We start from the raw sequence: 16,627 nt of genomic DNA, 5'->3' as shown, positions 1-16,627 counted from the left end.
ATGTCAACTATTGCCTCTTTACACTCCAGCTTTTATGTGAAAAGGCCGATCTTTTTAAACATTATTATTCAGTCCTTTTTTTTTCCATGTGGAGATCTGGCCACCATAACAAATTGAGTCTTTCAACTCAAATAACCTTCAGCTTTTTGAGCTGTTCTTGTGGTATCGCTCACTAAAAGAATTTGTGAGAATCTCTTTTTTTCCCACTGTATCCCTCATATGTTCTCAGATCCAGTGCTGTTTGGACATATGGTATCCAGAAAGTTGTGGTTTTATTATTAAGATTTTTGAGTTCATTCCAATCTATAGAGAGCAGTAAATGTTCTGTGGAGAAAAGTTGATGCTGAATGGGTCTTAGAGAAAAAAGAATTTGTTAATCATGTAAATATGATGTTTCAAAGACCTAGTTAAAATTATTTTTATACTTATGTAAGATGAAGAAGTAAAATCAAAGGATTTCATTTCTTAGAAGAATTGTCTGTTTCATTTGCTGTTTCTCAACAGTGTTATATACTTTTGGTTTTGATTTTTAAAAATAAGCAAACCAAAGAATATACTTGGCCTACATATACAAGTATTTAATAAGCTTAGCCTTTCTAAATATTTTATATTATTTATGGAACTGATTTTTGTTCTCTTGAACATGGGAACAAAAATATTTGGGGGCAGAGTGGGGATGGGACTTTTATCAAAGTCAGAGCAACATTTCTTTTTTACTGTTTTGTAAAGGTTGCTGTTGAAGAAATCTGGCTGCAGAACACCACGAATTGAACTGGAAGAGATGGGACCCTCACTGGATCTGGTTCTGAGGAGGACACACCTAGCATCAGATGACCTTTATAAGTTATCTATGAAAATGCCCAAAGCCCTCAAGGTACATGACTTGCAGATTGATGCAATGTTTATTTATATACTCCAGTCTTATTCCCAAAAAGGATTTGTGCCTTATTACGTTAAAGAACATACATAAAGAGATTAATAAGGTAGATAAAATTAGACTATCAAAGCCAAGGAAAGAAGGAAGATGCAAATATGCCCACTGTAAAGGATAATAGAATTGTAGAAACCAGGCATCCGGTGTTGCTGGGAGTTTTCTGGTAGCCAAGACTGCCAAAAAGTTTTCAGCCAAAAAGAGAATCATTTTGGGCATTGTGAGGAGGGATTTAAGCATAGGATGTACTACCCGGGTGCATGCATAAAATGGATTTGGACTTTTGAATGGTTTTAAAAAAACAATTAGAAATGGCATCTCTGGAATGCCAACAAAGATGGAAATGATAGTCACAATTCCTTAAGCTAAACACGGGAAATTCTCTAAGTGCACGATATTGTTTAGGGTACTGTGTATTAATGCTTCTCAAAGTGTGGTCTGACAGTTTACCTGGGAATTGTTAGGAATGCTGAATCTCAGATCCCACTCTAGTTTTGCTGAATTAGAAACTGCTTTTAAACAAGATCCTCAAGTGATTTACATGTATACCTAAGTTTGAGAAAAAGGCCTTTAAGGCTATAGACTCTGTATTTCCATTGGTGCTCACCAGTGGAAATTGATACCAGTTCCTGCTAGTAGACACCATTAAATATATATTTATATATTCTTGTTTCATAGCCAAAGAAGAAGAAAAATATCTCTCATGATACTTTTGGTACAACTTATGGAAGGATTCATATGCAGAAGCAAGACCTAAGCAAGCTACAAACCAGGAAAATGAAGGGGTTAAAGAAACGACCTGCTGAGAGGATAACAGAAGACCAGGAGAAGTCAAAGAGAGTTAAGAAGAATTGATGGAACTTAGCCAATAACTACAGTTTAATTGTAGTCTTTACTTAAGAGAATTATCAAGCATCAGTTATTTCTGAATTTCTTACAAAGTTTTGTTTTATATTTTTATAACTTGATAATTTACCTAAACTACATTATGTATATTATGAACAATAACGTACTAGTATTAGGTTGAAAGTTATCTTCTTACTTGAAACTGTACCGTGGTGTGCCATTTTCTCTCTATGATATGAATTTCCCTCTCATCCCCCACCACACACATACACAAAGTCCCCTACCTCATTGGGTAGGTGAGTGAGGAGGGATCTCCAGAACAACCACTGGTATTAGAGAATTTTGGATTAAGCTTTAGGTAAAGGGAAGAAGTCATGGAAAGTTGAAATGGTCCAAAGTAACTGTATACACACTCAGTACCTGGAGCTACCTAGAAAGTTGAACCCATATCACAAGACGTACTCACAACCTGAATGTATTTTTTTCTTTCCTGTTACTTTGCCTGAATTTCTACCAATTAGAGATTTGTTTTGAGATTTTAAGCTTTTTGTCTTAAAACACAGGTCTGAAAGAGATGCCCAGTACCTGATCATTGATATATTACCTTCTACTGATTATTTTAAGAGATTTTGCTACTAAGTGGAGCCCTATCACCTTTCTTTGAAGAAAGGAAGTTTGATAGGGATAAAAATGAGGAAGGAAAGATCAGGTAAGTTTTAAGACACAGGACACTTTAGGGCACTGAGCAGCTCTAGGCAGCTAGAGGTCACATGAAGGCCCTGGGTGTTTGCATACCAAGTAGGAGTAAGCCAAAGCCAAACAGCTTGTTTTGAAATTTTCTTGAAGACTGGCCCTGTGCCTAGGATAACTGGGAAGAGCTTTCTACTTCCTCATCCTAGTATTGCACACTTGTTTTCCCTAAATGTAGAATTTAGTTTCCTTGATTGAGTCCCTGGCAAAGAAGCTTCTTTATACAAGCGTAAGCCGATTATGTTGTAAAAGCACTAACATACATAAACCATGTGTTATATGATGTAGAAATGCTTTTGTTTTCAGTTCCACGTTAAGGAGCTCCTTAGTGCCTATGTGTGCATGCATTTCTGAGTTTGCTGACACTAAGCAAAAGCTGGAATCTCAGTTTTACATTCTGTATCCTTTCCCTTCTCTTAGAAACTCATTCCTTAGCCTTCCCTCTCCAGCCCCTCCAGATGGCTAATATTCTCTTCCCCATAAAAATGGGAGCGCTGATATCACTCATTTACACTTAGTGCTTGATTATACATTTAATCAGACTACACAGTTCTGGATCTGAAGTAGACATTTGCATTTTATGTCTAAATGGGGAGATAGGGCTAAATTAAAATGATTCATATCCTGCCATCTGCAGGTAGATGGACAGTAGTTGGGGAGACAGGCAGTCAAGAAAGGGACCTCAGAAGTGGTTGCAGTCCTTCCCCAGTGGCTCCCCTTGACTGGTCCAGCTAACACTAACGAAGATAGTGATTCAGGAGCTGAAGCAATGGGACCTTCTCACCAACCACTTCCAGGAAGGGTCCTGACACACTGTATGGTTGTTAGCATGACTGATGCCATCTTGGGCCCCATCAGTTCCTCCTGTCCTTCAACTGACCCTTCCTAGGGCTGTATTGTGTAGTAAATCTCTTCTGTTGTCAGGGGATTTGTAGTTAGTAGATGTTGTTTAATGATCATTAGGTCCAGGAGGCCTCTGTGCTGTTATTCTCCAAACAATGATGAAGATCTTTGCTGACGTATTCCTGGCGCCCGTGAGACTGGTTACCCATTTGTAAATCTTGTTTTAGGAATGCACTTCCTGTCTCTGAGCACGTACCCCCATACCCTAGGTTAACTATAAAATTGTCCCAATGGCAGCAGCAAATGCTTCCGGATGTCACCCACCCAGTCCCATCCTGTGAGTGAGCTACTCTATAATAAGCTAAGCCATTGATGACGTGGAGCTGCCTTCTTCATTTTTCAGCCTCAAGATACCGTCTCAGTTTGGTGGGTATTTTTCATACCATTTGTCCCAAAAACACACACCTTGACCCCTCTCTATCAGGAAGATCTACCCCAGCAATTCAACCAATCTTGATATAAAGGTGACCACGTTTTCTGCAGATGGGATGTTGTCTTAAGAGTGGTTTTTTTTTTTTTTTTTGGTTCATTTTAATCAATAACCCTCTCATTTGAGATTTGGTAATATCATCCTGTTTTCCTATGTAATTTTTAAATTTCTGATAATAGTGTCTAATAGGTATTTGGATGCATCTTCATAAAAGAAGTACTATATAGTATTACTGAAAGCTAGTTTAAAGCTTTTTGTTGTAGTTGCTCTTGAGCCACCATTTATGTCACTTTTATGGGGAGTGCATTTTAATTTCCATTTATCCTTGGACTTCAGAACACAACATATGTAGATTGGAGAATATATATTCATTTCAACAGAGGTGCTAAATTGCCTATCTTAAGTTTAACTTTGAATTTTAATAGTTGAGGAAAGCAGGTTTTTTTTAATGTATATACCAAGTATCTTGTATTTTCTAGGATGTTAATACTAATACCAAACTATACGTGATTTCATGAAATTTAGTTCCTTTTTTATAAGTTAAATGCTGGTATTCGTTTTCTTCGTATTGAACATAATCCAAAGTAGAGAGATTATTACCCAAATCAAGAGAGAAAGGAGAGGGAAAGAACTTACCCCAAATTTAGTTTGTTTTCAATTATCTGATTATCCAGCTGCTTCTGATCTTTCTTTCCTTTCCCTTTTATTTTTAGCCATTTCTCCTCCCCTCCACCTAAGGTTGAGGCCAAGAAAAGATTCACAGAAGCTTTAAAATGGAAGAAGTTAAAACTACTAAAACCACTGCTAAATTTGACACACAGGGAAGGTCTGTCTTTTAATGGAATTTCAGGTATCAGTACTTTGTCCGTTATAAAAATAAGAGCCAGCAACAATACAGCGTCTTCATTTATGTCCTTAATGCACTTTTTTTAAAATTACTTTTTTGGGAAGAGGTAGTTAAGTTTGTTTATTTATTTCATTTATTCATTCATTCATTCATTCATGGAGGTATTGGGGATTGAACCTAGGACCTTTTGCATGGTAAGCAGGCTATACCACTGAGCTATACCCTGCGTCCCATCCCTGCTCTGGTAATGCACTTTTAATACATCATAGAAGTAGTCAAAACATCCCAGAGCTTCATTAAAGGCATGTGTATCCTAGTGTATATTACGTTATGAAACTGTATAGAATATTATTCACATCCTTTTAAATAAGCTACTGTGAACAAGAAGATAAATTGGGCTTGGTGGCTTGAGGTTTATGCTAGTTACTAGAAGAAAGTCAGCTTGCTTTTAAATGTATATTGTTTTCGGTAGGTAGGTAGAGAGAGAGAGAGAAAGAAAAGAAAGAAAGAGAGAAAGAGAAAGAAAAAGGAAGGAAGGTAGGAAGGTATGTTGTTTTCCTCTCATACCAACAACTCAAGTGATTCAAGTTTATAAACAGCAAAGATATCACTGTGTGTTTCCTGTACCAGCCAGAGTGGGCCATGTTATGCCATGTTAGGAATTTTAACTGTGCCTTGGTTGAGTTGGAGCCATTTTGCGCTTTTCTCAACTCAAAGCCCTTAGGGAAAAAGTTTTAGAATACAGCATAAATGTAAGGTAGATTTTTCTTTTTAGATAACCAGCATGCATTTTAACTCTGTTCGTATTCTGCTTCTGCCTTTAAACAACTTCCCTCTCCGTCCCCTAAACCATTGCAGTGCCCCACCAGTACCCCTTCATACTCAAGCATGGGGAGAAAGATCTGGTGCTGTGCCGGTCAGGGCCTCTGCTACTTAGTGGGGCTGGGGCCTGTATGAAAGAAGGTGAAAAAGGGGGAAATGGCAAAGCTGCTAGAACTCAGCAGCTGGGGCTTTTGCCAAGCAAAGATCAAAGCCCCTGAGCTTTTAAGTTCTTTACTGGATTGGGATTGATTCCTTAAACTAATAACTGCCTCAACCAGAAGCAGAGTGGCAGCTGTTGCCTCTGTGAGGCAGGCCCTCCTGCTAAGCTGGAACCCAGGGCTGCAGAGGCACGAGCTCTGGGCACCAGATCAGCGGGTGGGAGCTGCACCCAGAGTTCAAGTTGAGCTAAAGTGGACGCTGTGTTCAAGGAACCCCTCTGTCCTCAAACAAAACATGGCATGCAGTCTCTAAAAGAGGTTCCCGGAGGGCAAATACAACCTATTTAAAGTATGTTTTAAGTGGACTTGGAAGATTCACATTCATCACTTGTTTATTTTCCCAGTCCCTTAACTAGTTCCCCAGAGTCAGCTGACAGAGCAGATGGCAAGGTGATCTGAGTAGAAACATCACTTTAGATGACAGCCTGTAACAGGGCTTCTAGCTTGGCCGCTCAGAGGCAACCCAGGGTTTATGGCACTGGGAGAAAGAGTGCTAATTCATTGCTGTCCCCTTAGGCCCCATTTCCATCATTTGGCTCATCACTTAAAGCTAGTCTGTGTCACAAATGAGTTTTACACCCAGCACCTACCTCCACATAGGGAGACCTTGGGGAAGGATTAAACTGCATCTTGAAAAATCAAAGATCAAGTGGTGTGGGGGATCCAAAAGTAGAGTATGTGGGAAGGAAGTGGGCAGTAAAATGCTGGGAGGTGATGGGGCAGCGGGGTGGTGGTGGTGACATTAAAAGAAACTGTCATCCTCTCCTGATGATCTGAGCTGAGCCTTCAGCTAATATTTAAAAGGACAAGGCCGCAAAGACAGGGCAGAAAACCATGGGCAACATCAGTTTGTGGTATGGTTCTCTAAGAGTGATGTTAGAAATGTTAGTTCCCAGCATTTTTCCAGAAATGCAAAGGAAATAAATGAAGCTTTGTTTTGTTTTGTGGTGGTAGTAGTATGACAATTTTTTTTAAAGGGGGCCTGATAAGGCAATTCTGACTAGCTGCCAGAATTCTGTGATTTCCATGCTTAGAAAGTGAGAGTAGCAGAGCCGTCATGGTTGAGAAGTGGGGCATTCTGCCCTCAAGGGGGTGAGATGTGGTATCAAAAGCACCAGACTGATTGAAATTACTTGGAGCCTCAATCCAAGAAGAGGAACATTGGCTAACCTTGAAGGAATTGTGAGGAAGTAGAGGGAGGCAGAGGTAGTTATTTTCTAGATTTGGTTCTGGCAACATTTGGGGAAGAATCATTACATAGGTGTCTTGTTAGCTCTTAGAAATAAGGACAATCATTGCTAAGAGCCAGTGTGGGTTCCCTGGGAGCTAAGAGTGTCAATTAATCCCATTTCTTTTTTGAAAAGAGTACTTGCCTGGTACTAGGATAGGGGAGAAATCATTCACTCCAGATTTATCAAGCATTATTATGTTTCAGGCATTGTGCTAGAATAATGCTTTACATTGTATATATTTACAGTTTAGAAAGCATTTTCTTTACATTTTTAATTTTTCTCCTGATTATAACAAACAAATCATTTTTTTTGTTATTGAAGAGAAAGTTGCAGAGAAGAAGATAAAAGTCACATGTAATTTCACCATCCAGAATGCCACTATTAACATTTTACTGTATTTCATGCCACTTTAAAAATACAGGTTCTTAAAATAAGAATATGACCTTATATTATTTTGGAGTTCTACTTTAAAAAAAAAAGTAAACTTTTTAAAGTAAAATATTTTGAACTAATACCCACAAACGGGTAAGTGGTCAGATGAGTAAATGCAATGAATTTTTACAAAGCGAATGTATTGTTATAACTATTATCCAGATCAAGCAATAAAAGTATTGTCAAGACCAACAAAAGCCCTTTGTACCCCCTTCCATTTTTAACCAGTAGTAGTAGGGTTAACTGCTAGGTACCCTGCTCTTTAAAATCAATATTAGATTATAAGCATTTTCTTGTCATTAATTATTTTTTTGAAAACACTTTTTTTTTCTTTTTGAGTCAAATCTCCCACCATCTTGGGCCTCAAGACCTACTGGGAGTTGAATCTTCCACCATCTTAGTGTTAATTGCTGTGTCATTCCTTGAATGGCTGTACCCTGCCCTCCTTCCCACCCATTGCATTCTCCCCTTAAGAGATTTTACTCCCATAATCTTATGGGGTTGCAGAGGGGTGATGAAACAACTTCCAGGTTGAGTAGGGGCGTTGACCCTGCCTATCAGGGAGTAAAAATCTCTGAATTCCTAATCTAGGGACCCCAGAGGCAGGACAGCCTTTTGTTTTTGTGTCAGGGTCATATGGACAGGAATCCTTGCAGAGCCATCATCTGATGTTGGACTGTTGTAACCCACTTTTTCCATTGACTTCTGATGAAGCTTCTTAAAGATAAAGCACCTTTGTAGCAGCATCTCAACTGTCTATAACGACAAAAAACTTAAAAGTCATGGTCAAACACCTGTAATTGATAATGAGACTTGTTTGCAACTACTAAAATTATGGCTGATTATATTTAACTTAACATACCAAATAATCCTAGTTAATTTAATATCTAAGATGCTTCAGGGTTCCTTTAAAGCATCTCAAAATTAGCTGGAGCTTAAAATTGGGAGCTTAAAATCCCAATTATGCATAAAACTCTTTTCTCAGTGTTTCTTTTCCACAAACTTTCTTTTACTGAAAACACACATCTTATTTTTCTACTATTAGGGAGATGTTTCCTTTATTATTTTAGTAGCTTTAATTACATACATTATAACTTTAACCCTTAAAAACCTTAAATGTCTGGCAAAAACCGAGAAGCAAGCCATTGTGAATTGGTTGTCATATTAGTGTTTCCTGACTGGAAACTTATACTTTAGTGTTTTGTTTTGTTTTGTTTTCTCTAAGAAGGCAAAGATTGGTAAACTTAGACCTACCTAGCAATTAATGTTTTAATATTTTATAAATGACATAGATAGTGAGGTTTTTTTAAACTTAGTTTTAAGTACCAAAATCTGGAGAGACAATTTTAATTAGACATTTCCAAAACATAATTACTCCTCTAGTCAAAGCTCTTATTTTGTTTATTTTTCTTTTCTTGAAAGGTTTTTTTTTTAACATGAGTTACTTTTCTTGTTGACAAATTTGTAACAGGTATAATAAAGTCTTATTTGACCTCTAGAAAGCCTAGGTACAACATAAGTATTATACTTAACATTGATGACTCTACAGACATGTTTACATTAATTAAACCAGCAAGTTTAAGCTAGCTTCAATACCAATACCAGAACTAAATACTTTCTAGATAACATGAACCTGAAATTCATTTTGGCCGGTTTCCTTTATATTTTTGAGTATTTATATAAGACTTAATTTCCTCTAAGCCAATTAAATAGAGCTCTTTTACCATTTAGTTTTGCCAATATCATACATCTATGACATACAAACATACAGAGACCTTCTAGTCTCCACTTTAAAATTTTAGCCATGAATCAGATATAAAAATGTAAAACTCATCAGTTAAAAAAAGAGGCTGGATTTAAATTGAGTTTCTGGCAGATAGAACAAATCAAAATTGCCTGTCTAGATGGGAAAACACTATTTTTGATAGTACATACTATTTGATTATATGGATGTGTTAAAATGTAGTCATTCTACTATTGGGCATTAATGTCAATTCCTTTTGGTGTTGTAACATTTAATGTAATATATATCTTCTCACACAAGTATCTTTAAAAAACATTTTCACATGTTGATTTCATTTGATATTTAAAATATCCTGTAAGATGTATAGTGCAAGGTAGTATATATACTTAGGCTCAAAAAGATTAAGTAACTTGTTTGAAGTTACACAGCTGAAAACAGTAAAGCTGGAAATAGAACCCCTGTCTTCTAATTCCTAGTCTAGTGAATTCTCAACAAGACATCTAAGTCTGTCAAAGTATTCTTGTGATTCAAATGGAGAAATGGGATGTAACTAGAAAAGCTTCAGGCCAATTCAAGGTGATTTGAAGCACCAGTGTACCCAAAGAGTGATGAATGACAAGTAAGTCTGTGGTATCTGCAAAGGAAATCTTTATTAGCAAGCCTCAGAGCTCTGTCCTTGACCTTTGCACCTTAAACAGTTTTATCTTCCACCTGAGTGAAAATAGGACACATTTGTTAAATTTTTGGATGACACAAGCAGTGAGAATATTAGAAGACATAAATGTAAAATACCTTGGCAGTCTTGGAAAGTGGATTGAAGCCAAAAGGAGAAATTTAATCACATAAGTGAAAATTTCAGTACTTAGAGGGCAAAATATTGCTAGAATAAGGGAGAGGTAGTTAAATAGTTAGGAAATGACCCAGGAGACATACCCAATGCCAGTCATCAGTGTGAGCAGATTTCTAGAAATGTTCACAGAAATTTAAGTTGCACTGAGAGAAGTAGAACATTCAGGCTGACTGAAACAGTATACATAAGACAAAGTCTGGAAACAGCAAAGCCTGGTAGGAATGTACAGCAATAAAAAGGTGGAGTAACAGAGGCCCACTGTACTCTAATCTGCTCAAACCCCGTCTGCAGTGCTGGTTCTAGTTCTGGGCACACCCTTGGAGGAACTTGAGCTACCTGGAGTGTGTTCAGAAGGTGGTGGTGAAAGTGATGAAAAATCTCTAAACCTTGCCGGATCAGGCAGAGATGATTTACCAGGGGATTGTGAGGGGAAGGCATTCACTGAACAAAATTTGTTTTTATCAGCTTAATTGGAAAGTAATTTATGCACAATGAAGTACATCCATTTAAAGTGTATGATGTGAGTTTTGACATTTGTAAAAACCCATGAAAACACTAGCACTTTAAAAATGGGGACATTTTCATTACCCCAAGAAGATTCCTCATGCCTTTTTGTAGTCCATTCTCCCTCTATCCCAAGTTCCAGGCAACCACTGATCTGCTTTCTGTTATTATAGATTAATTAGCATTTTCTAGAATTTTATTTAAATGGAACAGAAGAGGAGAACACTTATGACTGGCTTCTTCCACTCAGCCTGAAGATTTTGAAGCTTACACATCTTGCCTCATCTATCCATAATTCATTACTGAATGGTATCTCATCATGAAGATGTACCACATTTTGTTCATCTGTTTATGGACATCTGGGTTGTTTCCAGTTTGGGGCTATCATGAAAAAAGCTACCATGAATATTCATGTTAACAAGTTTTTGTATGGACAAATGTTTTCATTTCTTTTAGGATACCTAGGAATGGAATGGCTGGGTCCTACTGAACTCTCAGTTCCACTAGGAACGATACGAACAAGAGAGACAGGTTCTCAGACTCACATTCCAGGAGGGAGAGGCAGTAAAATATGTAAACAAATAGGTAAATGATAAAGTCATAATTGATAGAGGATGATAAGAGAGAGAAAATGGAGAGTGACTGAGACACTAGAATGACAAGGGAAGAGCTCTCTGTAAAGAGGACATAAGAGTTGAGCTGAGTCCTGAATGTTAAGGAGGAGGCAGTGTATGAAGATTTGAGAGAGCACGTTCCAGGAACTGGAAAATTAAAAGTCTCTGAGAAAGGATGGAATTTGACTTAAGAAGGACATAATAGTTGTCTCCAGATGTTCATAAATAATCAGGAGGAAAAGGGATTACATTTATTCTCTGAAATTTTATAGACATAAATATGACCAATGATCAGACATTAGATGGAGAAAGTATGGGTTCAGTCTAAACTTTTCATAGTGGGACATTTGGGGGTAGGAAAATTACCAAGTTTTAAGTTCTTTTTTGTTGTTGAGGTTTTTGGTTTTTTTTAAAATTCCTTTTGTTGTTGTTACGACCTTTCCTACTAATATGAATAGAACCACAACTAGATGGACCTGGAACCAACTTGTGACTTTGGTTTTTCAAAGTGAAATTATTGAGTAGACACAAATCCAGCTAAAAAACCAACTGCAGTAATTTGCACTAATTTGTAATGCAATTGATAGAAAAAATATTTCATTTTTCTAATTCTAGGCTTAACAATAGGCACTTAAAAAACATTCAAGTATTCTGTGAGAGGCCGGAAAAGGAAGTATGCATTATCTCCTTTCAGTTAAACAACACCTTCTATGGTTAGTGTACAAGGAAGTGTGTACAAGGAACATGTTAATAAAAATGGGGATAGTCCTATAGCATTTACCTAAATCTGTCTATTTAAAAATAACAGTAGTGATCTGAAATTAAATGATACCTACCAAGGTATTAACCCAGATAAAAGACACAGTCTATACAACTGGAAAATGTATTAGAAGACTAAATTATATAATTACTTATCGTAATTGTGCAAACTTAAGAACAATAAAGGAACAGACAAAGGAGAAAAAGGAAGAGGAGGAGGACAGAGAGGGAGAAAACCATCTCACTGCTGTAAGAAACTGCAGCTTTCATCCTTCCACGATGTCTTCAGTCCTTGCCTATATGCTTCTGTGTCATCAGGTAAGCATGCAGGCATGTTTTTAGTACTATATTTGACTTTGCAGCATATTAATTCAATAAAGTACATCATTAACAATTTCATGTATAAATGAGTAGTGTATTTAAGGTTATCAGCAGGAGGATTTCTTGGCACCTTCTTGCAGTGGGAAGGGCGCATAACTGATAAGAGTAAGATAAGACTCCCCAAGGGGGGCTTTTCAAGCTGTGGTTCTGTCACCTCTAGGGAATGTGGTAGGACCTACTTTTCCAGCCCTTGTCATCCTCAGGGTCCTCAATTTGCGCAAGAAGACAGCTCATTTACCAGAAGCAGAGAACAGCTGCTCTCCATGAACTATTCAGGGAGTATAATTTTCATTGAGATATACTCATGTATCATAAAATTCATCCTTTAAAGTGTGCATATCAGTGATTTTAGTATATTCACAGAGTTGTACAACTCTCATTACTATCCAATCCCAGAACATTTGTATCACCCAGAGAAGAAATCCCATATTCATTAGTAGTCACTCCTCATTCTTCCCTCCTCTGGCAAGTTCACTTTCTATCTCTATGGATTCGCCTATTCTGGAAATTTCATGCAAGTGGAATGGTACAATATGTGGTCTTTTGTGATTGGCTTTCACTTAGCGTAATATTTTCAAGATTCAAACATGTTTTAGAATGCGTAAGTACTTTATTCCTTTTTATGGCTGAATAAGATCCCATTGTATAGACATACCAGGGAGTATAATCTTGAACTTACTGTCACACAGTACTCAACAGCTAGGCCTTGGAAAAATGGGTGAAGTACTCTAATGTATATGAAGAACAATGCTCTTTATGGAATTGTGCTGCAAAGGTCAAACAATGAAATTAAGATTGTCTATTCAAGTTATTAAATATGTTCATAAAGTTACACATCTCCAAAATGGAAGTTTGATTCACTCCTACTTGTAAAAACAACATAAATCTTCATAAATTTTTGTTTTATTTTTTTAAGATAGAATCAGAATCAAATCTTTTCCTCCTCACCCTACATGTTATTTACTATGAAATGTTCATTCCTGTTTTAAGTGGAGTTTTTGTTTATTTTATTTTGCTTGGGTTTTTTTTTTTTTTTCTTCTTAAGTGTGTTTCTTTTAAACAACTTTTTTCCAACACTGGTTATCTCCAACTTCAAAAGCTAACAGTGATCATTTCTAGGTGGTGAAACTATAGGTGATTTTAATTTTCTCTTTTCATTTGTCTCTAATTGTCTCAACAAACATGTATTATGTTTGCAAATAAGAGGGGAAGGAAAGAAAAAAATAGGCTAAAAGAAACAGTTATGGAAGTTCTCCTGAAAGATGTGCAGTCTGTCCATTTCTCTGGAGCACATTCTTGGATTAAGCAAGAGGGCATGGAATTGCATTTTTCTTTAGTGCCCTAACCAGTGGTAAAGAGTATTCTAAGGAAATCCTTAAGTTTGTGCATTTCTTGAAGGATCTCTTGAAGGATATCTCCCATTTCTTGAAGGATATCACTGTCATTTACCACATTTTACAGGATACTCTCTTTGAACATCTGCAGGAGAAACATCTCCTCAGTCTCAGTACCAGGAATAGTAGTGCTTCTCCCAAGGAAGTAGTTTGCTTTTTAAAAAAGTACTTAGTGTTAATTTTGTAAACAGCTTTATTGATATATAACTTATATACCACACAATTCATCTGTTTAAAATATACAATTCAATGGCTTTTAGAATATTCAGAGCTGTGCAACTATCACTACAGTCAATTTTCTGACATTTTTTCTTTTTTTGTTTTTTTTTTACAATTTGAAGATTATTTCATTGAGACTTTGTTTGTACCTTGCTATAAGTATCTATGTAGCATCTTTTATTTTATAGATAATGCTGTTTCATAATTATGTCAAATTTATATAATATTTCAATTTTTAATTTTTTTTAGTTGAAGTATAGTTGCTGTACAATGATGTATAAGTTACAGGTGTGCAATACAGTGAGTCACAATGTTTAAAGGTTATAATTCTTTTATAGTTATTATAAAATATTGGCTATATTCCCCATGTTGTACAATATATCCTTGTAGCTTATTTTATATCTAATACTTTGTACCCTTACTTGCTTACTCATATATAGTCCCTCCCACTTTCCCTGTCTCCACTGGTAACCACTAGTTTGTTCTCTATATCTGTGAGTCTGCTTCTTTTTGGTTATATTCATTAGTTTGTTGTTTTTTTTAGATTCCACATGTAAGTGATACCATACAGTATTTGTTTTTCTCTGTCTAACATATTTCACTTAGCATAAGGCCCTCCAAGTCCATCCATGTTGCTGCAAATGGGAAAAATTCACTTTTTTTCTGGCCAAATAGTATTCCATTGTATATATGTATATATACCATACCTTCTTTTTCCATTCATCTGTTGATGGACACTTAAGTTGCTTCCATGTCTTGGCAACCATAAATAATGCTGCTATGAGCATTGGGGTTCATGTATCTTTTTAAATTAGTTTTTTCATTTTCTTACCGATACATATCCAGAACTAGAATTGATGGGTCACGGTAGTACTATTTTCATTTTTTTTGAAAAACTTCCATGTTATTTTCCACAGTGGCTGCACCAATTTACATTCCCACCAACAGTGTATGTAGTTTTTCCACATCCTCACTGATATTTGTTATTTGTGTTTTTTTTGTTGATAGCCATTCTGATCAGTGTAAAGTAATATTTTATTGTGGTTTGGATTTGCATTTCCCTTATGATTAATGATGTTGGGCATCTTTTCATGTACCTATTGGCCATCTGCATTTCCTCTTTGGTGAAATGTCTATTCAGTTCTTCTGCCCATTTTTTAATCGTGTTGGTTTTTTGTTTTGTTTTGTTTTCTTTGACATTGAGTAGTATGAGGGGTTATATATGTTGAGTATTAATTCCTTATTGGTCATATCATTTGTAAATATCTTCTCCCATTCAGTAGGTGTCTTTTTATTTTGTTGATGATTTCCTTTGCTGTGCAAAACTTTTAGGTTTAGTTAGGTCCCATTTGCTTATTTTTGTTTTTATTTCCTTTGCCTTAGAAGGCAGATCCAAAAAAATAATACTGTGATTTATATCAAAGAGTATTCTGCCAATATTTTCCTCTAGGAGTTTTACAGTATCTCATCTTACCTTTAGGTCTTTGATCCATTTTGAGTTTATTTTTGTATGTGGTGTGAGAAAATGTTCTAATTCATTCTTTTACATGTAGCTTACCAGTTTTCCCAGCACCACTTACTGAAGAGGCTGTGTTTTCTCCATTGTATATTCTTGCCTCCTTTGTCATAGATTAATTGATCATAGGTGTGTGGGTTTATTTCTGGGGTCTTTATTCCTGTTCCATTGATCTATGAGTCTGTTTTGATTAGTGTAGCTTTATAGTCTAGTGAAGTCAGGAAGCATGATTCCTCTAGCTCTGTTCTTCTTTCTCAAGATTTTTTTAGCTATTTGGATCTTTTGTGTTTCTACATTTTAAAATTATGTGTTCTAGTTCTGTGAAAAATGCCATTGATATTTTGATAGGGATTGCATTGAATCTGTAGAATGTCTTGGGTAGTTTGGTCATTTTAACAATACTGATTCTTCCAATCCAAGAACGCAGTATATCTTTCTATCTGTGTTGTCTTCAATTTCTTTCATCAGTGTCCTATAGTTTTCTGAGTATAGGTCTTTTGCCTCCTTAGGTAAGTTTATTCCTAGGCATTTTATTCTTTTTGGTTGTAGTGAGTTTTCAAATAGAGAAATGTGAGTCTTTTAACTTTATTCTTTTTTAAGATTGTTTTGGCTATTCTGGGTCTCTTGAATTTTCACATGAGTTTTTAGGATCTGCTTGCCAATTTCTGGAAAGAAAGCTGCGATTTTCATAGAAATTACATTGAATCTGTAAGTCAATTTGAGGAGTATTTCCATCTAAACAATTTAAAGTTTTCTTTATCCGTACACGTAAGATGCCTTTCCATTTATGTAGCCCTTTTAAAATTTATTTCAATGATGTTTTGTAGTTTTTAGTGTAAGAGCCTTGTACTTCTTTTGTTAAAGTTAGTCCTGTTTATTCTTTTTGATACTGTTGTAAGTGGAATTCTTTTCTTTATTTCATTTTTGGTTGCTCATTATAACTGTTGCATAGAAATACAATTTATATTTGTATATTGACCTTGTATTCTGCAACCTTTCTGAACTCATTTATTCTACTAGTATTTTGAGTGGATTACTAAGGATTTTCTACATGCAAGATTACATCATCAGCTAATAGAATAGTTTTACTTCCTCCTTTCCAATCTGGATGCCTTCTACTTCTGATTGTTGCCTAATTGCTGTGGCTAGAATGTCCTGCACAATATTGAATAAAAATGTGGAGAGCAGACATCCTGGTCTTGCTCCTCATCTTAGGAGGGAAGTACTCAGTTTTT

The 16,627-nt window shown here is 36.1% G+C and overlaps 1 protein-coding gene across 5 annotated transcripts in view; it reads left to right on the top strand.

The window, feature by feature from the left end:
* Positions 1 to 16,609, top strand: part of RPF2 (ribosome production factor 2 homolog) — a 46,266-nt gene extending 29,657 nt beyond the window's left edge. For all 5 annotated transcript variants that reach the window (XM_010965421.3, XM_010965419.3, XM_045524519.2 and 2 more), the window contains 2 exons: positions 730 to 874; positions 1,610 to 16,609. In XM_010965421.3, coding sequence (XP_010963723.1) covers positions 730 to 874; positions 1,610 to 1,786 — 322 coding nt within the window. In that variant the 3' untranslated portion in view covers positions 1,787 to 16,609. The remainder of the gene's footprint in view (positions 1 to 729; positions 875 to 1,609) is intronic.
* The last annotated feature ends 18 nt before the right edge of the window (positions 16,610 to 16,627 follow it).

The sequence above is a fragment of the Camelus bactrianus genome, chromosome 8 (assembly GCF_048773025.1).
Source record: "Camelus bactrianus isolate YW-2024 breed Bactrian camel chromosome 8, ASM4877302v1, whole genome shotgun sequence".
Taxonomy (NCBI): Eukaryota; Metazoa; Chordata; class Mammalia; order Artiodactyla; family Camelidae; genus Camelus; species Camelus bactrianus.
The sequence above is the reverse complement of the archived record's forward strand: the minus strand, read 5'-3'. Positions and strand labels throughout refer to the sequence as shown.